This window comes from Mus caroli, unplaced genomic scaffold (assembly GCF_978045245.1).
Source record: "Mus caroli unplaced genomic scaffold, Mus_caroli_1 scaffold_10, whole genome shotgun sequence".
Lineage (NCBI taxonomy): Eukaryota > Metazoa > Chordata > Mammalia > Rodentia > Muridae > Mus > Mus caroli.
The window spans coordinates 38,236,458-38,263,495 of NW_028227265.1; the positions used below are offsets into that span (position 1 = coordinate 38,236,458).

At 41.7% G+C, this 27,038-nt stretch overlaps 1 protein-coding gene across 2 annotated transcripts in view; it reads left to right on the forward strand.

Moving 5' to 3' along the window:
* The window catches only part of Rpgrip1l (RPGRIP1 like), a 106,814-nt gene that overhangs the window by 57,769 nt on the left and 22,007 nt on the right, over positions 1 to 27,038 (forward strand). The window contains exons 18-22 of one of the 2 annotated variants that reach the window (XM_021171160.2): positions 3,255 to 3,445; positions 3,583 to 3,666; positions 3,944 to 4,039; positions 5,166 to 5,319; positions 7,574 to 7,644. In XM_021171160.2, coding sequence (XP_021026819.1) covers positions 3,255 to 3,445; positions 3,583 to 3,666; positions 3,944 to 4,039; positions 5,166 to 5,319; positions 7,574 to 7,644 — 596 coding nt within the window. The remainder of the gene's footprint in view (positions 1 to 3,254; positions 3,446 to 3,582; positions 3,667 to 3,943; positions 4,040 to 5,165; positions 5,320 to 7,573; positions 7,645 to 27,038) is intronic. The other variant, XM_085843711.1, reaches the window with a different exon arrangement.

A 27,038-nucleotide genomic window follows, 5' to 3' on the forward strand; every position in this document is an offset into this window, starting at 1 on the left:
TTATTGATTTCAGCCCTGATTTATTTATTTATTTTTGTCTGTCTACTCCTTTTTGGGTGTGTTTTTTTTTTTCTTCTAGAGCTGTCAGATGTGCCATTAAGTTACTAGTATGAAATCTGATTTTGTTTGTTTGTTTGAGACAAGGTTTCTCTGTGTGACCCTGGCTGTCCGGAACTCACCTCGAAGACCAAGCTGGCCAGACAGATCTACCGGCCTCTGCCTCTCAAGTGCTGGGATTAAAGGAGTAAGGACCACACCCGGCTCCTCCCTTGTTTTTCTTATAGGCACTTAGTACCATGAATCTGCCTCTTAGAACAGCCTTCTTTACATCTCATACGTTTTAATGTGTTGTGCAATCATTTTCATTCAATTCTAGAAAGTTTAATTTCTTAATTTCTGTTAACCCATTTTTATTCAATAGTGAATTGTTCAGTTTCCACGAGTTTGTAAGTTTTCTGATGTTGATGATATATAAATTTAATCTTAAATTTTAAATTTAAAAAGTGGTCAGATACAATGCAGGTGTTATTTCAACTTTCTTCATATGTCTGTTGAGACTTACTTTGTGTCCAGATATGTGCTTAGTTTTGGAGAGAGTGCCAGGTGTGCTGGCAAGAGTGTATATTCTTTTGTTTTTAGGTGAAGTAGTCTGTAAATATCTGTTAGTATCATTTAGTTTATAACAGCTCCAACATTTCTGTTTAGTTTTTGTCTGGATGAGCTGTCAATTGCTGGGAGCAAGGTATTTAAAGTCTCCCGCTATCAGTGTGTGAGGGTCAATATGTGACTTAACCTGTAGTAATATTTCATTCATGAACTTGAGTGCCCTTGTCCTTGATATGAATTAGATGTTAAAAATTACAATGGCCTCCTGGTGAGGTTTTTTTTCTTTGATTATTTTAGAGTGTCCTTCCCTATCTCTTCTGATTAATTTTGGATTGAATTCTATCTTGCAAGATATTAAAAGGGGCTTTACCAGCTTGTTTCTTAGGTCTACTTGCTCGGAATATCTTTTTCCAAACCTTTATCCTGAAGTCATGTCTAGCCTTAATGTTAAGATGTGTTTCTTGGTGCAGCAGAAAGATGGATCCTGTTTTTGCATGCATTTTGTTAGTCTTTTGACTTTATTGGGGAATTTGCACTATTGATGCTGAAAGACACCAATGACAGTGATGCTGATTCCTGTTATTTTGTTGTTGTTGCTGCTGCTGCTGCTGCTGCTACTGGTGGTGGTGTGCGAGTTTCCATTCTTTTGATTTTTCTGGTCTGTGGTTATTTATTTCCTGTGTTTTCTTTCATGTAGCTAACCTCTTTAGGTTAATTAGAGAAATCTATAGACTTGTAAGAAGATACTGCTTAAATTTTGCTTTATCATAGAATGATCCTTTTTCCCCCCATGTATAATGTTTGAAGGTTTTACTGGATATAGTAATTAGAGAAGGCATTTGTGGCCTCTTAGATTCTTTAGCACATCTGTTTGGGCCCTTTTGGTTTATAGAGTCTCCATTGAGAAGTCAGGTATAATTCTAATAGGTCTGCCTTTCTATATTGCTGGGTCTTTTTCACTTGTGGCGTTTAATATTCGTTCTTTCTTCTATGCATTTAGGGTTGGATTATTATGTGCTGAGTTGAATTTCTTTTTTTTTTTCCTAGTCTATTCAGTGTTCTGTGTGCTTCTTTCACTTTAATAAGAATCGCCTCCTTTAGGTTAGGGAAATTTTCTTCTGTGATTTTGTTGAAAATATTTTCTTTGGCCTGGGTTTTTTCTCGTTCCTCTAGTCATGTTATTAGATTTGAACTTTTCATAGTGTCCCAGCAATTTTGGATGTTTTGTGCCAGGATCTTTTTATATTTAACATTGTCTTTGACCTGAGAATCCATTTCTTCTATCATGTGTTCGATGCCTGAGATTCTCTCTTCCCTCTCTTATATTCTCTTGCTTTTGAGGTTCCTGTTCAAGTTTCTAATTTTTTTCATTTTCTGATTTCCCTCAGCATGGATTTTCTTTATTGATTTTTATTTCAACTTTCAGGTCTTAAACTATTTTACCCATATCCTTCTGCTGTTTGTGTTTTCATAGGTTTCACTAAGGGATTTATTAATCTCCTTCTTAATGGGCCTCTATCAGATTCCTAAAGGCTATTTTAAGGTCCTTGTCTTGTGCTTCAGCTATGTTGCAGTATTCAGTGCCTACGATGGTAGCATTTCTGGGCTGTAATGGAAATATTTTGCCCAGGTTATTATTGATTGTGTTTCATGTTGGCATCTAGGCATGTGGGTTTGGGAAGATTGGAATTCTAGGTACTCATATCTGCTCTTGTCTTTGTTGGATAGGTGTTTTATTCCTTGATTTTTGTTGCCCTCTGTGGTTCTTAGGAGAGAGTGGTGACTGGTAGGAAAATTTTCTGGGATTCTGATAGGTGTGACCATGGGGTGGGGATAGGGGGACGAGTTCTAGGCTAAAAGTTTCTAGGTACTGGAACCTGGTACATGGGAATGAGGATGGATTAGGAGTGAGGGCTTATGGGGTCTACACTACAGGGGAAAGGAGGGTGTTCCAGTAGGATCTGCTTAGTCTCCTGGGAATGAGGACAGAGAGTAAGGAGAGGCCACAACAGGGAGTTTGCTGTAGAGCTGGAGGTGAGACTAGGGAATTGGGTTGGGAGGAGAGAAGGAAGGGTGAAGATTCAGTTAAGCTACCTGCTTTCCTAGGTGTGGCCAGAAAGTACCTGCTGCAGCTAGGGGCTAAAATGAAACAATGAGTGGGGGGAAAAGTTTGGAGTGGAAGATCTGTGTGTTCTATTTGTGGGAGCAGGGAGGGGGCAAGGCAGAAGCAGGGAGCCTGCAATAGAGCTGGGGGTACAAAAGGAGGATTGGATTTGGAGGAGAGGAAAGAGAGGTGAAGATCTGCAGTTAGCCTACTTCTTTCCCTGGCCTGTGAGTCAGACATTCCCAGAGAATGCTTGCTGGTGTTGGAGGCTGGGGTCCTAGGATGAGTCAGAGAAAGGGAGGATGGAGGGAAAGGTCTCTGTGCTCAATGGAAATAGGGTCAGAAAGGAAGGGGGACCTCAGGAGATGTTCTACTGCAGAGCGGGGGAGAAGACTAGGGGATTGGATGTGGAGAACTAGTGGGAGAGGTGAAGATCCAGTTAGGCACCTGCTTCCCTGGCCTTCGGGCTCCCAGGGCTCCACTGTGATTCCTAAAATAACAAAGCTTCACACACACATTAGAAAATAATCTTCATGATTTGCAGGAATATTTGAGTTGATGGATAAGGAAAAGCATGCTGCAGGAACTATCCAAGTTATATTGAAATGGAAATTCACCTACCTTCCACCAAGTGGATCAATAACTACTGAAGATCTTGGAAAGTTCATTTGCAGAGAAGAGCCAGAGGCTGTTCAGAGACTACCTCCAAAGTCCTCAGATGTTACATCAGTTGTAGTAAGTAGCAGTGACTTTTGATTTTATTTAAAATACTTGAATATAAACTTAATAGCCAAATAATTATACCCAAAACTAGCTGAAGTCTCATCTAAAATGTAATGGTTGTTATAATCTGACATATTGTTTTATTTTAGGCACCAAAACCTAAACCAAGACAACGTTTAACATTTGTGGACAAAAAGGTCTCTTTTGCAGATACCATGTCACACCCGAGTCCTGTAAGTAATGAATACCCCAAATACCAATTTCCCTTTCCTGTTTCAAGTACCAGAGAGTATAGACTATACTGTACCTTTGACATAAGCAGAGACAGTAAGCACAGCCCGTCTTTACTGTGGTACAAGGTTGTAGTGTTTGATATTGTTCCATGACCCTGTATCCCTTTCCAGCTTCCCACTGAGTTTCTTGATCTTACACAGTCAAACATGTACCTTCCTAAAACTACTCTTGTAACGAATACAAAATAACATACATGATTTTTCCCATTAATTCAAGGAGACGTCTCCTCCCCCTAAAGATATAAAAGACAGTTCTCCAGAAGTGGGACCAAAACCAGAAAATAGTATGTCAGCTGTTGTGTATCCTTCCAAGGTATGCCTCTGTATTAAAATTATTTTGAAAGGTTTGTTTTGGGACTTAAAAGGCTTTGTCATGTGTGTTAGACATGATTAAGGAAATCATAGCATTTTCCCTACATTTGAATAAGACTTTTTTTTTAGATTTATTTATTTTATTATATGTAAGTACACTGTACCTGTCTTTAGACACTCCAGAAGAGGGTGTTAGATCTTGTTACGGATGGTTGTGAGCCACCATGTGGTTGCTGGGATTTGAACTCAAGACCTTCTGAAGATTAGTCGGTGCTCTTAACCACTGAGCCATCTCACCAGCCCTGAATATGACTTTTTATGATAGAAAGATTTTTTTAATGATAAGTTCAATATATATGTTTATTTGTATATTGGTAGGAAATACATGTTTATAAACTAAAATCAATGTAAAAGTCATTTTGAGATTAATACATATTTTTTTGTTTAATTTTGTTGAGATAGGATTTTATGTATGCCAGGCTGGTCTCAAACTCACTGTGTATCTATGGATGTCTTTGGATTTGTATCCTCCAGCTTTTACCTCCATGCACCACCACACCAGGCTAAATCAAAGCATTCATTCTTAGCGTATATTTAGATTTTTATTGACCTGTGTGCTTTCATCTGTTTATATAATCTAAGTGACTATTTTCTAGGGAGTCTTTAATAGCTGTGTAGTGTATCTCCATGTGTTTCGTTGATAGCGATGGTGGTTGTAGACGTAGAGGTGATAAAGATGGGAATGGAAGTGGTAGTGGTGGTGGTGGAGGAGGAGGAGGAAGAGGAAGAGACGTAGTGGTGGTGGTGGTGGTGGTGGTGGTTGGTGGTGGTGGTGATGGTGATGATGGTGGAAGAGGCAGTGGCAGTGGTGGTGGTGATTTAGAGACAGAAGCTCACCTGAAGCTCAGAGTGGCTCAGAACTCACTTCTTATTTCAGTCCATGCTGGTCTCAAATTGTTGGAATCTTCTGCCTCTTGAGTGTCGAGATTATCAGGATAAGACACCATTTCAGGCTATATGCCTGTATAATCGAGTCTCAAATGTACATTATATTATTCAAGTGCTTCAGCAAGAACGCTCTAAGACATAACAAATACAGCAATGTGCTTCTCTTCTGCATGTTTCAGGAAAGTGGTGTGGCTAAGGTAGAAGAAAATGTGGGGGAAATGCAACAAGGGAAAGAAGACGACATCTCTTTCCTATCTGAGGGCCAGCTTGCCTCACAAAGTGTGGCTTCCTCTGAAGATGAAACAGAAATAACTGAAGAATTGGAACCAGAAGGTGACTTTTCTGTTAAAACCGTTGTTGTTTAGCTGACTCTTCTTTGCTTTCTCTGTGAGAGCATGCCTGCCACACACAACATGTCATTCAGTAGTGGTCACCTCATGATGCTTGCCTCTTGGCAGAAGTGGTAGGTGCGAGCTCTTCAGGCTGTTGTCTCTCTCTTCTTAGGTCAGCTTGGTGCTCCTGCATAGAATACAAGTTGATTTTGCATGTGTATGTACATGTATGCATGCTGCACATATATTTGGAAGTCAAATAACTGCTTTTGCAGGTAGGTTCTCTACTTTCATGTAGGTTCCAGGTGTCAAATTCAAGTCATCAGGCTTGGTGACAGGCACCTTTGCCCACTGAACCATCTTGCCGGCCCCTATATGCTATTTTAATTGGGAAGCTAGTGCCACAGAATTAAATGTCAAATACCAAAATTTGTAGTTTAAACGTGTATATAGTTTATCATATATGTGTTTTTACCTTAATAGAACTGTATTTTTTAATTCTAAAAGTAAGGAAGGGTAGCATTGATTTTTTTTTTTTTTTTGAGACAGGGTTTCTCTGTGTAGCCCTGGCTGTCCTGGAACTCACTTTGTAGACCAGGCTGGCCTTGAACTCAGAAATCCCCCTGCCTCTGCCTCCCGAGTGCTGGGATTAAAGGCATGCGCCACCACGCCCAGCTGGTTTTTGGTTTTTTTACACAGTATTTTGTATAAGCCATTGGAAAATATCTGCTATGTGGTAGCAGATGTGGGCTTGGCTTTATGAAAGCTTGGATGCCATATCAGAGCTGGGCTGAGCGCCAGTCCCCACTTCCCACCCCCACCGTCCTTGTGCATTACTTACCAGACACTCTAGCAGGTACCCAGTGCCTCTCAGACTAAACTACTATGTAGATAAAAATTCATACAGCAACTTAAAACAATGCATAGGAGGGAAATGGAAGAAAGATGTTCTTTCTATAATTGATGACCCTACTGTAGGACGACAATAACTAGTTGAATCTAGCCTTGGATAGATGTCTTATGTCTCGTGTTCAATTGTATGGATAGAAAAAGGCCAGCTCTCACTGTGTAGCCACAGCTGCAGATGGCCTACTGACACAGTTTCATCTGCTTCCTGTTGAGGTGAAAAACAGAAAGACTTGTGGATGGTCTAGAAAAACTTTATCACAGTACAGTTTTGTTATAAAAGCACACCACTGCTATGGCGTAGTCCTGCTTCCATATACTGCCCTGTAGGATATATACATTGCATGAGTGGTGATACTATACCTTGGCATAGACCCATGCAGGCTGCTGGCTGGTTAGTCAGCACAGATGTGCATAGCATCCCTCAAACACACAGTGACCGATGAAGGAAGGAAAAAGTGAACATTAGGACATTCGACTTCTCATTGGCATTGTTCACAACCACATCAATAAATTGTCAACAGTAGTTAACCACGTTCAGATTTTTACTAATTTTTTTAGACTAATACACAAAGTAATGGATTTCCTCATTACATCTCCACACCGATATGTCATTCATTATACCTTGCTTTCATTCATTTTCCTCCCCTTCCTTCAGTCTTTGATGTTTTTTCCATTGAAATCGTTCCTGTTTTTTAAAGAAAGAGCAGTCCACCTTTCCTGTGCATGCATTAGCTATACTTGCTCTTAATTGTGTCTCTACTTGTGAATGAAATAAAGCTTGAATGTTTTCAGGTTTGTTTTCTACCACCATATATTGAAATTTATAAAACTGCTTCTAGTTTAAAAGTACAGTAAACAGAACATTGAAAGATTTTTGAACAGTTGAAGAAATTACTAAGCATAATAAAGCCCAGTTATAAAGAAGAAGGAGGAGGGACTGGAGAGATGACTCAGTTGGAACAGGTGCTTGCCACCAACCCTGAGAGCCTGGGTTTCATTCTCCAAACTCACATAATGGAAGGAGAGAACTAACTCCCTCAAGTTATCCTCTGACCTTCATACATGTAGTGGTCCATGAAACAAACACACACAGAGAGAAGGAGAGGAGAGAGAGAACAGACAACCAAATAAAATTTTAAGAGGAAAAAAGCAACATCTTTTACCTTATACTTCATCTGTTTTCATTAGTTTTCAGGTCATATTTTTCTTTCCTTAAACATACATACAAATGTCCTTGGCAGCTAAAAGTGATAGAGCTGGCCGTCGGGTTGTTCATCTGTACTGTATATATATACAATACATAGATTGGCTGACCTGGGTAAATGTCGCCTCATATTTTCTGACAGATGAAGACAGATCAGCTTCGGACAGTGATGACTGTATCATTCCAAGTTCTGTCTCCACGAATACCAAACAGGTGAGTACCTCGATGCCACATGCAGCGTTCTAAACTAAGACTGACTCATTCTCAGCATAAATGGAAATTTAAGGCAAAAAATGTTTCTGTTTCTGAAAGAATTTTAATGCGTCTACTGCGAGACAGTTGTACTGATACAATTTCCCTATGTGTTTATATGTGTGTGTGGACATGTTTATATGAAGGCACACATATAAACATATGTGTAGAGGCCAGAGATCAACCTCAAGGGTCATTCTCACTAACTCTATATCTTGTTTTTTAAGAGGTCTCTTTCTGCCAGTTTGGCCAGACTATCTGGAAAGCATGCCCCAAGGATCTTCCTGTCTCCATCTCCCTAGTGCTGGGATTAGAAAATTACACAGCAAACACTAACCTACTGAAACACATCCCCAGCCCCATAGACCTCAGCATGTAACCATCACTTCTTTCAAGAATACCTGCTGGGCATGGTGGTGCACGCCTTTAATCCCAGCACTTGGGAGGCAGAGGCAGGCAGATTTCTGAGTTCAAGGCCAGCCTGGTCTACAATGTGAGTTCCAGGACAGTCAGGGCTATACAGAGAAACCCTGTCTCAAAAAACCAAAAAAAAAAAAAAAAAAAAAAAAAGAATACCTGATATTCTAATTTTCGACACTGGTAGCATGATCCACTTCTTGCTAAAACCAGCCAACTTCCCTTCCATTTTCTTTACATAAAGATACATAAAGCAAGGGCCACAGGCCTCATCCGGCCAGATCAGCACCGGGGTAGCAGGAGCGCAGGGTTGCCTGACACCCGCCAGCTACCCACGACCCCCGCCGCAGGATTTTGGGACTGCTGGTGAGTGGAACACAGCTTCTGCTCCAATCCAATTGCGCGGGACCTGAGACTGCATTAGTTAGGGAAGCAGAAATCGGCCTGAGTAGGGCCACAGGCCACATCCAGCCGGATCAGCGCCGGGGTAGCAGGAGCGCAGGGTTGCCTGACACCCTCCAGCTACCCACGACCCCTGCCACAGGATTTTGGGACTGCTGGTGAGTGGAACACAGCTTCTGCTCCAATCCAATTGCGCGGGACCTGAGACTGCATTAGTTAGGGAAGCAGAAACCGGCCTGAGTAGGGCCACAGGCCTCATCCTGCCAGATCAGCGCCAGGGTAGCGGGAGCGCAGGGTTGCCTGACACCCGCCAGCTACCCACGACCCCCGCCGCAGGATTTTGGGACTGCTGGTGAGTGGAACACAGCTTCTGCTCCAATCCAATTGCGCGGGACCTGAGACTGCATTAGTTAGGGAAGCAGAAACCGGCCTGAGTAGAGCCACAGGCCTCATCCGGCCGGATCAGCGCCGGGATAGCGGGAGCGCAGGGTTGCCTGACACCCGCCAGCTACCCACGACCCCCGCCACAGGATTTTGGGACTGCTGGTGAGTGGAACACAGCTTCTGCTCCAGTCCAATCACGCGGGACCTGAGACTGCTCTGGTTGGGGAGAGAGAAATCCGGCCTACATAGGGCCACAACCCTCTTCCGGTCAGAAAAGCACCAGGGCAGCTGGGGCGCAGCGTCTGCTGACACTCGCCAGCTACCCACAACACCCGCCACAGGATCTTAAGACTTCTGGTGAGTGGAGCACAGCTTCTGCTCCAATCCAATTGCGCGGGACCTGAGACTGCATTAGTTCGGGAAGCAGAAACCGGCCTGAGTAGGACCACAGGCCTCATCCGGCTGGATCAGCACCAGGGTAGCGGGAGCACAGGGTTGCCTGACACCCGCCAGCTACCCACGACCCCCGCCGCAGGATTTTGGGACTGCTGGTGAGTGGAACACAGCTTCTGCTCCAATCCAATTGCGCGGGACCTGAGACTGCATTAGTTAGGGAAGCAGAAACCGGCCTGAGTAGGGCCACAGGCCTCATCCGGCCGGATCAGCGCCGGGGTAGCGGGAGCGCAGGGTTGCCTGACACCCGCCAGCTACCCACGACCCCCACCGCAGGATTTTGGGACTGCTGGTGAGTGGAACACAGCTTCTGTTCCAGTCCAATCACGCGGGACCTGAGACTGCTCTGGTTGGGGAGAGAGAAATCCGGCCTACATAGGGCCACAACCCTCTTCCGGTCAGAAAGCACCAGGGCAGCTGGGGCGCAGGGTCGGCTGACACTCACCAGCTACCCACAACACCCACCACAGGATCTTAAGACTTCTGGAGAGTGGAACACAGCTTCTGCTCCAATCCAATTGCACGCGGGACCAGAGACTGCATTAGTTAGGGAAGCAGAAAAACCAGGCCTCTTCCGGCTGGACCAGCACCGGGGTACCGTCAGCTACCCACGACCCCCGCCGCAGGATTTAGAGACTGCTGGTGAGTGGAACACAGCTTCTGCTCCAATCTTTAAACAGTGACAACAATAACAACTAACCCCAGAGATTACCAGATGGCGAAAGGTAAACGTAATAATCTTACTAACAGAAACCAAGACCACTCACCATCATCAGAACCCAGCACCCCCACTTCGCCCAGTCCAGGGCACCCCAACACACCGGAAAAGCTAGACACGGATTTAAAAGCATATCTCCTGATGATGATAGAGAACTTCAAGAAGGACTTTAATAACACACTTAAAGAAATGCAGGAGAACACTGCTAAACAGGCAGAAGACAATAAAGAGAAAGCACAAAAATCCCTTAAAGAATTGCAGGAGAACACTGCTAAAGAGTTACAAATCCTTAAAGAAAAACACGATAACATAATCAAACAGGTAGAAGTCCTTACAGAAAAACAGGAAAACACATCCAAACAGATGATGGAAATAAACAAAACCATACTAGACCTAAAAAGGGAAGTAGACACAATAAAGAAAACCCAAAATGAGGCAACACTGGAGATAGAAACCCTAGGAAAGAAATCTGGAACCATAGATACGAGCATCAGCAACAGAATACAAGAGATGGAAGAGAGAATCTCAGGTGCAGAAGATTCCATAGAGAACATCGGCACAACAATCAAGGAAAATGTAAAATGCAAAAAGATCCTAACTCAAAACATCCAAGAAATACAGGACACAATGAGAAGACCAAACCTACGGATAATAGGAGTGGATGAGAATGAAGATTTTCAACTCAAAGGACCAGCAAACATCTTCAACAAAATTATAGAAGAAAACTTCCCAAATCTAAAGAAAGAGATGCCCATGAACATACAAGAAGCCTACAGAACTCCAAATAGACTGGACCAGAAAAGAAATACCTCCCGACACATAATAATCAGAGCAACAAATGCTCTAAATAAAGATAGAATACTAAAAGCAGTAAGAGAAAAAGGCCAAGTAACATATAAAGGCAAGCCTATCAGAATTACACCAGATTTTTCACCAGAGACTATGAAAGCCAGAAGATCCTGGACGGATGTTATACAGACACTAAAAGAACACAAATGCCAGCCCAGGCTACTATACCCAGCCAAACTCTCAATTAACATAGATGGAGAAACCAAAGTATTCCACGACAAAACCAAATTCACACACTATCTCTCCAGGAATCCAGCCCTTCAAAGGATAATAACAGAAAAAAACCAATACAAGGACAGGAACCACGCCCTAGAAACAACAAGAAGGTAATCCCTCAACAAACCTAAAAGAAGACAGCCACAAGAACAAAATGCCAACTTTAACAACAAAAATAACAGGAAACAACAATTACTTTTCCTTAATATCTCTTAATATCAATGGACTCAACTCCCCGATAAAAAGACATAGACTAACAAACTGGCTACACAAACAAGACCCAACATTTTGCTGCTTACAGGAAACTCATCTCAGAGAAAAGGATAGACACTACCTCAGAATGAAAGGCTGGAAAACAATTTTCCAAGCAAATGGCATGAAGAAACAAGCTGGAGTAGCCATTCTAATATCTGATAAGATTGACTTCCAACCCAAAGTCATTAAAAAAGACAGGGAGGGACACTTCATACTCATCAAAGGTAAAATCCTCCAAGAGGAACTATCAATCCTGAATATCTATGCTCCAAATACAAAGGCAGCCACATTCATTAAAGAAACTTTAGTAAAGCTCAAAGCACACATTGCACCTCATACAATAATAGTGGGAGACTTCAACACACCACTTTCACCAATGGACAGATCATGGAAACAGAAACTAAACAGGGACACAGTGAAACTAAGAGAAATTATGAATCAAATGGATCTGGCAGATATCTACAGAACATTCTATCCTAAAACAAAAGGATATACCTTCTTCTCAGCACCTCATGGTACCTTCTCCAAAATTGACCACATAATTGGTCACAAAGCAGGCCTCAACAGATATAAAAATATTGAAATTGTCCCATGCATCCTATCAGATCACCATGGCCTAAGGCTGATCTTCAATAACAAAATAAATAATAGAAAGCCAACCTTCACGTGGAAACTGAACAACACTCTTCTCAATGATACCTTGGTCAAGGAAGGAATAAAGAAAGAAATTAAAGACTTTTTAGAGTTCAATGAAAATGAAGCCACAACATACCCAAACTTATGGGACGCAATGAAAGCATTTCTAAGAGGAAAACTCATAGCTCTGAGTGCCTCCAAAAGGAAACTAGAGAGAGCACACATTAGCAGCTTGACAACACACCTAAAAGCACTAGAACAAAAGGAAGCAAATTCACCCAAGAGGAGTAGACGGCAGGAAATAATCAAACTCAGGGGTGAAATCAACCAAGTGGAAACAAGAAAAACTATTCAAAGAATCAACCAATCAAGGAGCTGGTTCTTTGAGAAAATCAACAAGATAGATAAACCCTTAGCCAGACTCACTAGAGGGCACAGGGAAAGCATCCTAATTAACAAAATCAGAAATGAAAAAGGAGACATAACAACAGATCCTGAAGACATCCAAAACACCATCAGATCCTTCTACCAAAGGCTATACTCAACAAAACTGGAGAACCTGGATGAAATGGAGAAGTTCCTAGACAGATACCAGGTACCAAAGTTGAATCAAGATCAGGTTAATGATCTAAACAGCACTATATCCCCCAAAGAAATAGAAGCAGTCATTAATAGTCTCCCAACTAAAAAAAGCCCAGGACCAGATGGGTTTAGTGCAGAGTTCTATCAGACCTTCAAAGAAGATCTAATCCCAGTTCTTCACAAACTATTCCACAAAATAGAAACAGAAGGTACTCTACCCAACTCATTCTATGAAGCCACAATTACTCTGATACCTAAACCACAAAAAGACCCAACAAAGATAGAAAACTTCAGACCAATATCCCTTATGAATATTGATGCAAAAATCCTCAATAAAGTTCTTGCTAACCGAATCCAAGAACACATCAAAACAATCATCCATCCTGACCAAGTAGGTTTCATCCCAGGGATGCAGGGATGGTTCAATATACGGAAATCCATCAACGTAATCCAGTATATAAACAAACTCAAAGACAAAAACCACATGGTCATCTCCTTAGATGCGGAAAAAGCATTTGACAAGATCCAACACCCATTCATGATAAAAGTCTTGGAAAGATCAGGAATTCAAGGCCCATACCTAAACATGATAAAAGCAATCTACAGCAAACCAGTAGCCAACATCAAAGTAAATGGTGAGAAGCTTGAAGCAATCCCTCTAAAATCAGGGACTAGACAAGGCTGTCCACTTTCTCCATACCTATTCAACATTGTACTTGAAGTCCTAGCCAGAGCAATTCGACAACAAAAGGAGATCAAAGGGATACAAATTGGAAAAGATGAAGTCAAAATATCACTTTTTGCAGATGATATGATAGTATATATAAGTGACCCTAAAAATTCCACCAGAGAACTACTAAGCCTGATAAACAGCTTCGGTGAAGTAGCTGGATATAAAATTAACTCAAACAAATCAATGGCCTTTCTCTACACAAAGAATAAACAGGCTGAGAAAGAAATTAGGGAAACAACACCCTTCTCAATAGTCACAAATAATATAAAATATCTTGGCGTGACTCTAACTAAGGAAGTGAAAGATCTGTATAATAAAAACTTCAAGTCTCTGAAGAAAGAAATTATAGAAGATCTCAGAAGATGGAAAGATCTCCCATGCTCATGGATTGGCAGGATCAACATTGTAAAAATGGCTATCTTGCCAAAAGCAATCTACAGATTCAATGCAATCCCCATCAAAATTCCAAATCAATTCTTCAACGAATTAGAAAGTGCAATCTGCAAATTCATCTGGAATAACAAAAAACCTAGGATAGCAAAAACTCTTCTCAAGGATAAAAGAACCTCTGGTGGAATCACCATGCCGGACCTAAAGCTCTACTACAGAGCAATTGTGATAAAAACTGCATGGTACTGGTATAGTGACAGACAAATAGACCAATGGAATAGAATTGAAGACCCAGAAATGAACCCACACACCTATGGTCACTTGATCTTCCACAAGGGAGCTAAAAACATCCAGTGGAAGAAAGACAGCCTTTTCAACAAATGGTGCTGGCACAACTGGTTGTTAACATGTAGAAGAATGCGAATCGATCCATTCCTATCTCCTTGTACTAAGGTCAAATCTAAGTGGATCAAGGAACTTCACATAAAACCAGAGACACTGAAACTTATAGAGGAGAAAGTGGGGAAAAGCCTTGAAGATATGGGCACAGGGGAAAAATTCCTGAATAGAACAGTAATGGCTTGTGCTGTAAGATCGAGAATTGACAAGTGGGACCTCATGAAACTACAAAGCTTCTGCAAGGCTAAAGACACCATCAATAAGACAAAAAAAACACCAACAGATTGGGAAAGGATCTTCACCTATCCTAAATCAGATAAGGGACTAATATCCAATATATATAAAGAACTCAAGAAGGTGGACTCCAGAAAGTCAAATAACCCCATTAAAAAATGGGGCTCAGAACTGAACAAAGAATTCTCACCTGAGGAATACCGAATGGCAGAGAAGCACCTGAAAAAATGTTCAACATCCTTAATCATCAGGGAAATGCAAATCAAAACAACCCTGAGATTCCACCTCACACCAGTCAGAATGGCTAAGATCAAAAATTCAGGTGACAGCAGATGCTGGCGAGGATGTGGAGAAAGAGGAACACTCCTCCATTGTTGGTGGGATTGCAAGCTTGTACAACCACTCTGGAAATCAGTCTGGCGGTTCCTCAGAAAATTGGACATAGTACTACCGGAGGATCCAGCAATACCTCTCCTGGGCATATATCCAGAAGATGTCCCAACCGGTAAAAAGGACACATGCTCCACTATGTTCATAGCAGCCCTATTTATAATAGCCAGAAGCTGGAAAGAACCCAGATGTCCCTCAACAGAGGAATGGATACAGAAATTATGGTACATTTACACAATGGAGTACTACTCAGCTATTAAAAAGAATGAATTTATGAAATTCCTAGCCAAATGGATGGACCTGGAGGGCATCATCTTGAGTGAAGTAACACAATCACAAAAGAACTCACACAATATGTATTCATTGATAAGTGGATATTAACCCAAAACTTAGGATACCCAAAATATAAGATACAATTTGATAAACGCATGAAACTCAAGAAGAATGAAGACCAAAGTGTGGACACTGTGCACCTTCTTAGAATTGGGAACAAAACACCCAGGGAAGGAGTTACAGAGACAAAGTTCGTAGCTGTGATGAAAGGATGGACCATTTAGAGACTGCTGTATCCAGGGATCCGTCCCATAATCAGCTTCTAAACGCTGACACCATTGCATACACTAGCAAGATTTTGCTGAAAGGACCCAAATATAGCTGTCTCTTGTGAGACGATGCCGGGGCCTAGCAAACACAGGAGTGGATGTTCACAGTCAGCTATTGGATGTATCACAGGGCTCCCAATGGAGAAGCTAGAGAAAGTACCCAAGGAGCTAAAGGGATCTGCAACCCTATTGTTGGAACAACATGATGTACTAACCAGAACCCTGGAGCTCTTGTCTCTAGCTGCATATGTATCGAAAGATGGCCTAGTCGGCCATCAATGGAAAGAGAGGCCCATTGGACTTGCAAACTTTATATGCCCCAATATAGGGGAATGCCAGGGCCAAAAGAATGGGAATGGGTGGGTAGGGAAGTGGGGGGCGCTATGGGGGACTTTTGGTATAGTATTGGAAATGTAATTGAGGAAAATATGTAATAAAAATAAAAAAAAATATGAATCAAAAAAAAAAAAAGATACATAAAGCAGCTCTGCCTCTCAGAGAATACAACTGTGAGAGTGCATTGAAACTATCTACTTAGCTTCAGAGAGTACTCAAATCTAAATATATCTACTGATAAACTGTTATTTCACTTCTCACAAATTTAATTATTCAGGAAATAATTAAACATGTCCAAGAATTCTTTGTTTTGTATCATATTGCTAAAATATACTATATGTGCTGAAACAATGAAATGAAAATTATATTTCAAAATATAAATGGGAGATTTCTTGCATATATCATTTTTATCATGAAGAGAAGAGAAAAGTTTTATAAAGTCAATGTAAATAGCACCAAGCAGGTATCACAGGCCTAAGCCCTTAACTCTCAGAAGAATGGGGCAGGAGAAGCACAAGTTCAAGCCTGCCTTACCTCAAAGAAAGAAACAAGGCAGTCAGATGGTCCAGTGGGTAATCGATCCTGGATCCATTGTGTTCAATCCCTGGATCCTACATGGTGGAAGGAAAAAACAGACTCCTGCAAGTTGTCCTCCCCACACACATGCCACAGCACATAGACCCTCGCATCCATACACACACAAGAAGTAAATATGTAACGATTGTTTTTCAAGAAAGAGACAAGATCCCTGGCATTCAAGGCCTTGATCCTCATCACTAGAGCCAAAATGAGGAAAGCAAGGGTGGAGGGACCAAGGGACGGGTAGACAGAATGAAAAGGCTTAGAATTCTCTCCTCATCTGTATTAACTCCCATGGATATTTTATTTTATTTTTAGAATTTCTGCTTTATTGGAAAAATCCAATACTTTATTTTAACTTCCCTTTCACATTCTAAGCTTGATGTCTCTGTAAAACAAAGCTACGACCATAGCATATTTGTTACACTGCTTCTGTGAAACAAAGATAAACATTAGTGTGTGTGTGTGTGTGTGTGTGTGTGTGTGTGTGTGTGTGTGTGTGCACATGTGTGTGCATGTAGAGAGCAAAGGCTGACATTGGATATCTTCATCACTCTGCACCTTATTTTAAACCATGGTCTCCCTGAACCTGGAGCTCACTGATAGGCTAGACTGTTTGCCCAGTGACACTAAGAATCTGTCTGCCTGTGTCCACCTTCCCAGTGGGGCTAGAGGGACCTGCTGCTACAGTCAGGGTTTTACATGGCTACTGGGGATCCGAACCCAGGTCCTCATGATCACTCAGCCTCAGACACCTAGTATGTGTTTGATAAAGAAAAGAAATCTCATCTTTCTAAAGTTGCATTACTATAATTAGCATATAATCACCACTTATATTAATATTATCTAACCTGTGGTAACCTCGTATGTATGTGGAATTTTCATTGCTCAAAATTGATAAATCAAAGAAAGAATTTTATATTTCTGAGCAGTTTTAATTATAGTGCTCAGTTAAATTTAATATTTTTTCTTAATCAAATACTAAACTGTTCAATAATCTTATCAAACCAGTGAATGGAAATTCTCAGCCTACCATTAAAACTGATAATATCAGTAAGGAAATAAGTTTTCTGTGTGAAGTTTGGTTTTATAATCATAAGCACAAGTAATGGATGGATGGATGGATGGATGGAATGATTAAATCAGTAGATAGATAATAGATAGATAGATGGATGGATGGACAGATGGACAGACAAACAGACAGACAGTTGATAGATAGAAAAACTAAAAGACTTGGCTACTGTAATGGAGGTCTTCAGTCAGCAAGCTAGTGATTCAGGATGGATTATGTATTGCCAGACTTAGTCAAAGGCCTGAGAACTAGGACATCCACTGGTGGGCGTTATCTGAAAGCCAGCAGGCTCAAGAACCAGGAATCTAATCTGCTTCAGGCCAAGTTTGAGGGCCTGTCCATTTTGATGACACACTAGCACAAGGAGCTCCCTTTGTTTTTTTTTTTTTTCGTGTGTGTGTGTGTGTGTGTGTGTGTGTGTGATTTTTGAGACAGGGTCTCTCTGTGTAGCTCTGACTATCCTGAACTCACTTTAGAGACCAGGCTGGCCTTGAAATTAGAAATTTGATTGGCTCTACCTTCCAAGTGCTGGGATTAAAGATGTGCATCACCATGCCTAGCAAGGAGCTCCCTCTTCAGCCTTTGGTGCCAGTATCCCTTCAACTGATTGAACAGAGTCCATCCACACTAGGGAGATTAATATGCTTTATTGAGTCTACCTAGATTTTAAGCTATCCAGGAGAACATCAGAGATACTCAGTTGTCAAGTCATGAATTATTCCACAACCATTATGAATTGACTAAATGTCTGGCTACCCTATGGCTTAATCAGGTTGGCAAATAAAATCAACCATCACAGCATTTCACTAAGAACCTTCCATTTGTCATGTCTGAATGTTTGATTTTTTTGTTTTGTTTTGTTTTGTCTCGGTAGTTTATTCTGTAAGACAGTGCCTACTTCAACCTGATTTTTTTGGTTACATAAATGATTTAGTCTTTGAATACAAGAATATAAAAAATGAGATATTGAATCAATGCTGGGTCTATCAGGACAGTAATGCAAGAGTTTATTTATCTTGTCAGTTTATAAACAGCACTCATTCCTCATGCTGTAAGCCAGGGATTCATTGCCTACCATGGTAGTCAACACAGTACCAGGCTCCTGCTTTTAGGGAACCTCTATACTGATCAAGAAGATGTGCTAGTGTTCAGCCCACTAGTGTTAATAATTCATCAGTTAGATTGTAAATAATATCAAGAGGCCATATCAAAACTGAGTGGGTCAACACTTGAATTCTTTAGCTACTTTCTGACCTACCTTCTCTTCTTCAAATGAATAAACTGATCTTAAAAGAAAGAAACTGCCTAAGGCCATTTCCTTAGTTAAGGATGTTGAAAGGAAGGATCAATTTGAAGTGTTCTAAAATTAGAAATTTAGCAATCCTAAAGGACATGTATGCAGTGAGTTGGCATGCCCGCCTTCTTCCCTTTCAGTCCTTCAGCTGACTTTATCAGCTTCATTTATATATGTGAGTACACTTTGCTTTCTTCAGACACACCAGAAGAGGGCATTAGGCCCCATTACAGATGGTTGTGAGCCACCATGTGGATGCTGGGAATTGAACTCGGAACCTCTGGTAGAGCAGTCAGTGCTCTTTAACCACTGAGCCATCTCTCCAGCCTTGCTTCATTTTCTTATTGGCCAAAGATCGTCACTTGAAAATGCACATCCCAAGGGAAGAAGATTAGTCACATCTAACCTCTGGACTATTAACACCCTGCATCTTACAGTAAAGAGGGTCCTGCTGTAGCTGTGCCATCTCAGAGACAAAAGGAAATTGATACACACATGGAGTACAGCAAGGGATGTGAGAATGCACCACGCTGCAGCCACTCTTTGAGAAGGCCTCGTTTACAATGCAGTGGAACAACAGATACTTTGGATGTTGGCCTAAAGTAGACAACAGGGCAGTGTAGCAGTTAATCTTACTTTCAAAACATTATCCATCATCTTTAATTAACCTTGAATGCAGAGAAAAGGTTTTTCTATTTTTTACAATCCCAGACCATCAAAGCAGCACATTTGGAAATGTTTGAAAACATTGCTGATTGTCACATTAAGAGGAACTGCTCCTGGCACCTCCTAGGCAGAGGTCAGGGTTTAAACTAAACATGCTGCAATGTGCAAGACCCACAACAAACAGCTCTCCAACTCAATTGGCCAGTGCAGTTTCAATTTGCTGTCCCAAATATAATTCATGGGGAAGAATTGACGCTTCACCTCCAGGGCAGCGGTGTTAAGAACTGAGACCTGAGGAGGTTGGCTGGACTCTAAGATCATGAATAAGATTAGCACTCATAGAAAATGGCAGAAAGAAAGGGAGTACCTCTGCTCCCTGCCACAAGCAAACACAGTGTCCCCCTCTGGAGGACACAGCATCAAGGCTTCATCAAACACAGAGCAGACACCAGACCCCCCATCCCCCACCCCGGCACCTTGACCTTGACCTCCTTACCCTTTGGAACTGTGAATGATTTCAGCAATTATAAATTACCCCATCTGTAACATTTGTGAAAATGGACTAAGACAGTAATGTGCATACCTCCTATTGATTATGTCATTTTTTTCTGAATGCTACTTTAGCAAATCATTTAATGTGAAAATGGAACCTTTTTAATCTGTAATGATTACAAAAATCATAGACAATTGTATATCCTTTATCCAGGTCTATATATTGTTGGCATTTTTCTAAATTTTTTCTGCCCTTACACATATGTGTTAATATACATGTTTGTTTCTAATATATAAATACATACTTTTTTATATAGAACTGCTAGGAACCGTTTCAGAACTGGGAAAAAAAAAACTGGCCTTTCACCTCTAAGAACTTCACGGTAACAAGAGAATGTTGCTATGTAATTCTGAGTACCTAAGATAAAACAAACTCCATTCCTCCTACTGCACTCTCATCTGTAATTAGATGTTTGTGGGGGTTTCCCCATACACCAAGGACTTCTTCAAAAAACACCAGATAAATGACCTCTAATTTGCTTCAGTTCTGACAAATCTATAGACAGTATCAGAAGCTACAGTTTAAGGGAACAGTCTCACAGGACTGAACCTCCACTGTCGATACCTAGCTCAATCCAAGTGTTTTACCTGTGCTTCTGACAACAAACTGGGATCCCAACAACTCTGCTGGGTTCAGCTAACTCACTAAAGTGGCTACATTTATTTGCTTTTACTGTACATATTGTATGTAGGTGAAGACACTTAGGACAGGGTGTTTAAGGAGATGTATGGTCTTCCGTGCCTGAGCCCACCATGCTAGAGGACTCTATATCTCCTCTGCTGTCTCAGAGATCTGCACTTTCACAGCTTAGAGCATTGTGTTCGACCTCTGTTATATAGGTATGATGAATTAAATCATTAGCCAATGATAGTCAGGTTGACCCTCAGCCCCCTGACATTTCTGGAGGTTATGAAGTATGACCAAAAGTCAAAACTCTTTAGTCCAACTTGTTCTGGGGGGAGACCAGCACCTAGTCATCTCACCAGGAGCAAAAGACCATTATCAAATGGGAATACTACAGAAATGAGGGTGGGATTTTTGTTTGTTTGGCTTTGGTTCTCATTTTTTTCCCAGCATATCATGTCACAGGGGAAAGCGTCATTTTGCTGAATTATTGATAGCATTAACTTTGGTTAAAGTATTGTGTCACCAGTAATAGTAGCAGTAGTAGCAGGAGTAGTTGTTGCTGTTGCTGTTGTTGATGATGATGATGATGTGTTTAGAAAAAGATAAAGAGAGAGGGGATATGTTTCGTGGATGTGTGGTAAGGTATGGGGGAAAGGGGTGCCTCCGAGGGCCCATGCTGAGGCATCCCTACCTCCTGAGGGACCAGCCACATGACAGTATAGAATAGAGTTTATTCAGGACATGGGGAGTTGAGAGGGTAGTAAAGGCAGAGAAAGGCAGAGAGAGGGGGGAGGGGAGGAGAGGGAGAAGGGAGAAGAAGTGAGAAAGAGAGGAGAAGAGAAGAGAGGAGGGGAGGGGAGGGGCGGGAGAGGGGGAAGGGAGGGGGAGGGGGAGGGAGAAGGGAGGGGGAGGGGGTAGAGGAATAGAGAAGTAGAAGCCAGCCATGAGCACATGGAGAGATATGGGAGAAGGGGCAAGGGAACAGAGTAGGAGCAAAAAGGCAAGAACAAGAGAGAGAGGAGGGGGCAAGCAGCCGCTTTTATAGTGAGTCAGGCATACCTGGCTATTGCCAGGTAACTGTGCGGCAGAGCTTAGACAAAATGCTAACAGAAGTAGGTAGTAGTTGTTGTAGTTGTAGTTGTAGTGGTTGTAGTAGTTGTTGAAAAAGGAGAAGGAGGAGCAGGAGGAGGAGAGGAAAAAGAGGAGGAGGAAGAGAAGGAGGAAATAGTTGTAGTGGTGGTGGTGGTGGTGGTGGTGGTGGTGGTGGTGGTGGTGCTTGGCATGCTATCGCTGCTGCTGTTGTTGCTGTTGTTGAGACAAGATCTTAAACCATAGCCCTCGCTATTTTGGAACTCATTATGTAACCAGGCTGAGCCTGAACTCATGGTAATCTTGCCAGTCTCTCATGAGCTACAGCACTGCTCAGTTTTAAAGTTTAAAATATGTAAGGCTTATTAGTACACCAAATGTCTTTAGGAGCTACATGGAGTAGAAATCTCAGGACAGCACAGCCTGAGGGATGAGGGTGTGGGGGAATGTCCGTCAAATTGTCAATGCTTATAGAACACTGAAATAACCAGCTTATGAAGTCTGGCCACTGTCTGGCCACTATTTCAGCAATTTAGTCTGCAGCCAGTTGGCCTGTTGTCTCTGGTCTGTGTCAGAAGGCAATGATAGCAGGAAAGCACAATGGCCAGGGATGAGATAAGGGGAAGCCTCTGTCACAGAAGCTCAAAGCTCAACCTCTTCCTTTGAGACTCTTTTTCTCAATAGTGCCAAGCTGGTGACCAGCAAGTCATATATGGGCCTTTGGAGGGACATGGCATATCTAGACTGCAGCAGATGTGCTATTGACCACTTTGTGTGCCAGCCAGCACATCTGTGGTTTTCCTTTCCATAGTACCTACTGGAATTAGACGGCTATAAAACAAACAGTCCCTGTAACTAAACTCAACACCTGCTGGGCTTCCATAGCTAAGATTCCACTAGTCTCGCTCAAAAATGGTTTTTGAATTATGTCTTCCTCATCATTATTCCTTAGAACACATCTGTTTACATGGCATTTGTTATATGGGTATAATGAGCTATTAGAGATGATTAAATGTGTGAGGAGATATGTTTAGGTTATCTATAAGTGTTCTTAATGTTCTCTCTCTCTTCTTCTCTCTCTCTCTCTCTCTCTCTCTCTCTCTCTCTCTCTCTGTGTGTGTGTGTGCGTGTGTGTGTGTATAAGAGTCTTTGTAGAGCAGCTACCTCTGTCTCCCAAGAGCTGGGATTCCAAGAATACACAGCATGCCTGGCTTGGGGAATTGAGATGAGATAGGGTGGCCTAGAGCAATGTGCCAGTCCTGGAGCATCACCTAATGAGACAGCCGATTAGTGTGAGGGGAAAGGGGTGGACAGGATGTTAGGAGCCAGCTCTAAAAGGTGTCTTATTACATCAGCTGGAGTCCCACCCAGTCGTAAGCTCCCTTCTGCAGGAGCAACAAGAAAACTGCAGAGGTATCTAGACTCCGATTCTTAAGGAGTCAGTGTACTGGAATGCATTTTGAAAGGTAGATTCAATGTAAAGAGTAGTTGAGACCCGTACTAGCCACACCCTGTATTATCCCTTCTTTGCAGACTTTTAAAACTGCTTCCTTGTATGACACTGCACTTAGGACAAGAAGTCGTGTCTTAGATCAGTCCGACTTATGCAGTTCCACTGTGGGTTTGAGTTCCCTGGTATCCCTGTGTGAGCAGCTTAACATCACTTGGTGTCTTTTATTTTTATATTAACAGATCCTAACAGCTCGAACTTATTTCCTGGAATGTTGATCCTTAAAAGGAATCTAACAGATTTCCTAGCACTTAGACACATTCCTTGGTTCCTTCTCTTTCCTTCATGGCTGTGATCTATAATTAATCATAGATTACTTCATTTTGTTTCATTTCATTTACAACATTTATGAGCTTCACTTTGTCAGTTGAAATGCTTGTCCCCTCCTTTCCTTTCCAAAGTGGTATAATTAGTGTTAGCATCTTTTTTAACAGGCTACATAAAGTTTAGTGGCGGGATTAAATCAAGTCATTAAAATAATGTGCTAACCAATTGGCCCCTATCTCTCTTCGTTCCCCGGACATCAAAGTGGCACAGAGTTCGAGTGTAATTGGGCCTTGCTGGCCTGTCAGATCCCGTCAGCCTGATGACTGCTGCTTTTGCTAAAGAGCTTCTAGGCATGGTAATTAATGGGGGTGGGGAGCACAAGTCTTGGAAATGTAAAACTTTGGACATTTCTCTATGAATATTTTATTAATTTGAATAATCATAAGTTAACAGTATCAATTTGATGTATAATACATCGATTAAAAGCTTTGTTCGGGGCCTCAAAATAGATGTCAAAACTTAGAATTTGCACTTGTCATGACATTGAAAAATTAATCCTTTAGCATCGTTGTCAAGTTTATCACTTAAAGAATGTGTCTGCTTTCCACAACAAAACATATGGCCATCTGCTCGTGGACCTGTGATGCCGTTCTTAGTTGTCAATTGACTACATGTAGAATTAATTAAAACCCAATGGCTGCCTTCACCCGTGAGGGATTTGAAGCGGGAAGACCCACTTTTAATCCAGATCTTTCAAGGTGGGAACATTCACCTTTAATCTGGATCATATCTTCTGGTGGCAGCCTATAAAGAGGACATGGAAGAAGGAAGCATGCTCTCTTTTGCTCTCCACTTGCTCTCACTCTCACTGTCAACCCCGTTCCTTCCCTGGCATTAGCGCCGACTTCTGCAGAGTGCCAGTGTGTACTGCAGAGCAGTTGAGACGCCACGGACTGAGCAGATGCTGATTCTTGGAGCTTCCGTTGCTAGACAACTATTGTTGACTAGCTGGACCAGTCTGTAAGCCACTCTAATAACTCCTCTATTTAAATAGGGAGAGAGATTCATTCTATCAGTTCTGTTCCTCTAAAGAACCCTAATGCAGGTGTGTTAAATGTACACACGGGTAAGAATGGCAAAGCACAGGCCTGGAGAGCCAGGCTTTGTGTGCAGGGTCCCTTGACACCACTCTTTCTGCTAATGGCAGTTGTGTAAAAGCAGCCTCAGTCGTTTGGACTAACATTTGGTGCACCTTCAACACCATCACTGAGCAATCAGCTGGCTTCCAGCTGCTTCAGAGATGATGTCTGGCAAATACATTTTAAACTCCAGAAAGTTTACTGATGATTGTTTCCGGGAGCTGCTACCTGATCTCATGGCTGGCTGGCATTCTTAGAGCCTGTTCTGGTTCTGGGAGCCTCAATGCACAAGTCAGTTGGCTCTTGGTTTTCCACTAAACTCTACTAGATTTCATGTTCAAGAAACTTCACTTTTTAAAAGATCAAACAAAAGCTATTATAGGATTTATAATTTATATTGGACTATTTCTAATCATGACATGGATTGCCTCAGCAAAAGAAATAATTTTTTTAACTAATCCTGTACTAAAATGTCACATGACTAAGGAACAGTTTAAGTGTTCATTCTGGAAGCTTCTCTCTAAATATTAGAGAAGGGTCAATGGGTATGAAACAATGTTTCTTAAGAGTAAACCTCAAACCAGCAGCATCCATATCATCTGAGAGGGGCAAATGCTTGAGCCCAAGACAGATGATCAGAGGTTTTAAGACGGGCCCCATACTTGTGTTGTAGTGTATAATTCTGGTACTAACGAGCTGGGACAGCTCGAAGGAAAAGCAGCACTCTCCTCTTAGGTACCATGAAAGTCATCTGCGGAACATTGTTTTAGGATCCTGGCCTCTACCCACATCAGTTCAGCCAGGACAGTGTCTGTAGCTCCCCAGTGAGTCTAACAAACATCCCTGACTGAGCGCCACTGTGTGACACCTGTTCCGGGGCTAGGACAGATGCAGCAGCAGCAGGGTCACCTGGAGCTGAGGGGGGTTTTTGAAACCTTTCTTTTTTCCTTCACTTTCCACCATAGTAACCCACATGGATGATAAATAATGCTGAGTATCCATCCTTGTATGACACACACAAAAAAAATCTTATAAACTCTTTTATAACATCTGCTAACAAGCCTCTCTAATTTGCTGACCATTACAGACACAGTAGTTTTCATGGGGTAGAGGGACAGAAGAAGAACACTGTAAAAATAAGTGTTCTCAGTCACCCCTAGCATGGTTAACCTCATCACTGATGTTCCCAGCATTCAGCGTGGTGCCTGTTAACAGAACATGTTAAAAAAGCAAGGCTATCCACTAATGAAAACTGGCTTGTTTTTGCTTTGTTAAAGACATCTTGGGGGTGGGGGGACATCTTGGCACTGTGAGTTCTGCAGAGATAGCATATCTCCACATCTTCTCCTTTCTCCTAAATAACCATCTTCAAAAAAGCAAAACTTCTCATGTCTTGTATGAAGATAAATTTGGAGGGAGAAGGGCGTGGTCCTGGGAGTTGAACCAAGAGCCCTGTACTGTGCTCTAACACTGAGCAACTTCCTTAGCATCGGCTTTATTGATGCAGCATCTCTGTAGGTAACCCAGACTGGCCTGGAGCTCAGTCTTCTGGAATCTCAGCCTCCCAAGTACTGGGTTTGAAGCATGCACCACCATGCCTCTCAAAAATAGACATTATTGCTGCTACCCAGATGCCTTGGAGCCTGGTATAAAGTCAAAAGGGCTTCTTTGAATTTTTGGAATGGTTCAGCCTGAAGGAAGGAGGTAGAAGACTCCTTACCTCAGTATGCATGCCAGCCTCCTTCCACACCCCGCTGGCGCCATTGCTCGCATCAGCTTTTGAACTTACTACCTCAGTTAAACTCTTCAGTGCTGTGCACACAGATCATCACCTTCTGTCTTGGTTTTGTTTCTATTGCTTTCTTACAAAGAACCAAGTCCCACGAGTTATGTCTCCTGCAGGGAGACATTGTAGGGGCTTTTACACTCAGGATATTAGTTGCTTCCTTGTTGCTGTGATAAAATTTCATGACCAAAGGCACCTTTGAGAGAAAGGGATTTATTTTGCTTATAGATTATAGCTCATTAATAAGTGAGACCAAGGCTCCAGGAGCTCCAAGTGAGCCTGTGTCAGTTAGCAATCAAGAAAATGTCCCACAGGCCTGTCTGGTGAAAGCAACAAACCAGATATGTCTGGGTTTGTGTCAACCTGAAAAAAAAAAAAACTACCACTAAAAAAATGCTAAAAGTGGGACTCTGTTATCATATATGTAATATAAATGAACAAGGGTGAGAATGATTTGACTAAGATAAGTAAATCTCAAAACATAATATTGGATGAAAAAACTAATTGTGAAGTTAGTAGTAGTGTACACTGCCATCTATGGAAAACCTAAGAATAGAAAAGAAGGTCATATGTTTGTGGACATGTGTAGACACAGAAAATAGGATTATATGCTTTGAGATATTACAGCCCATTTCAGAACAGCTGTTCATCTAAAGAGCAGGAAAGACAAGGAAGAATTTGGATTTGGGGGGATTCACCCTTATTGATTATTAGTATTAATATCCATTTCTTCAGCAAAAGAGTTGACTTGTAAGACTGGGTATTTGTAGAGCCAAA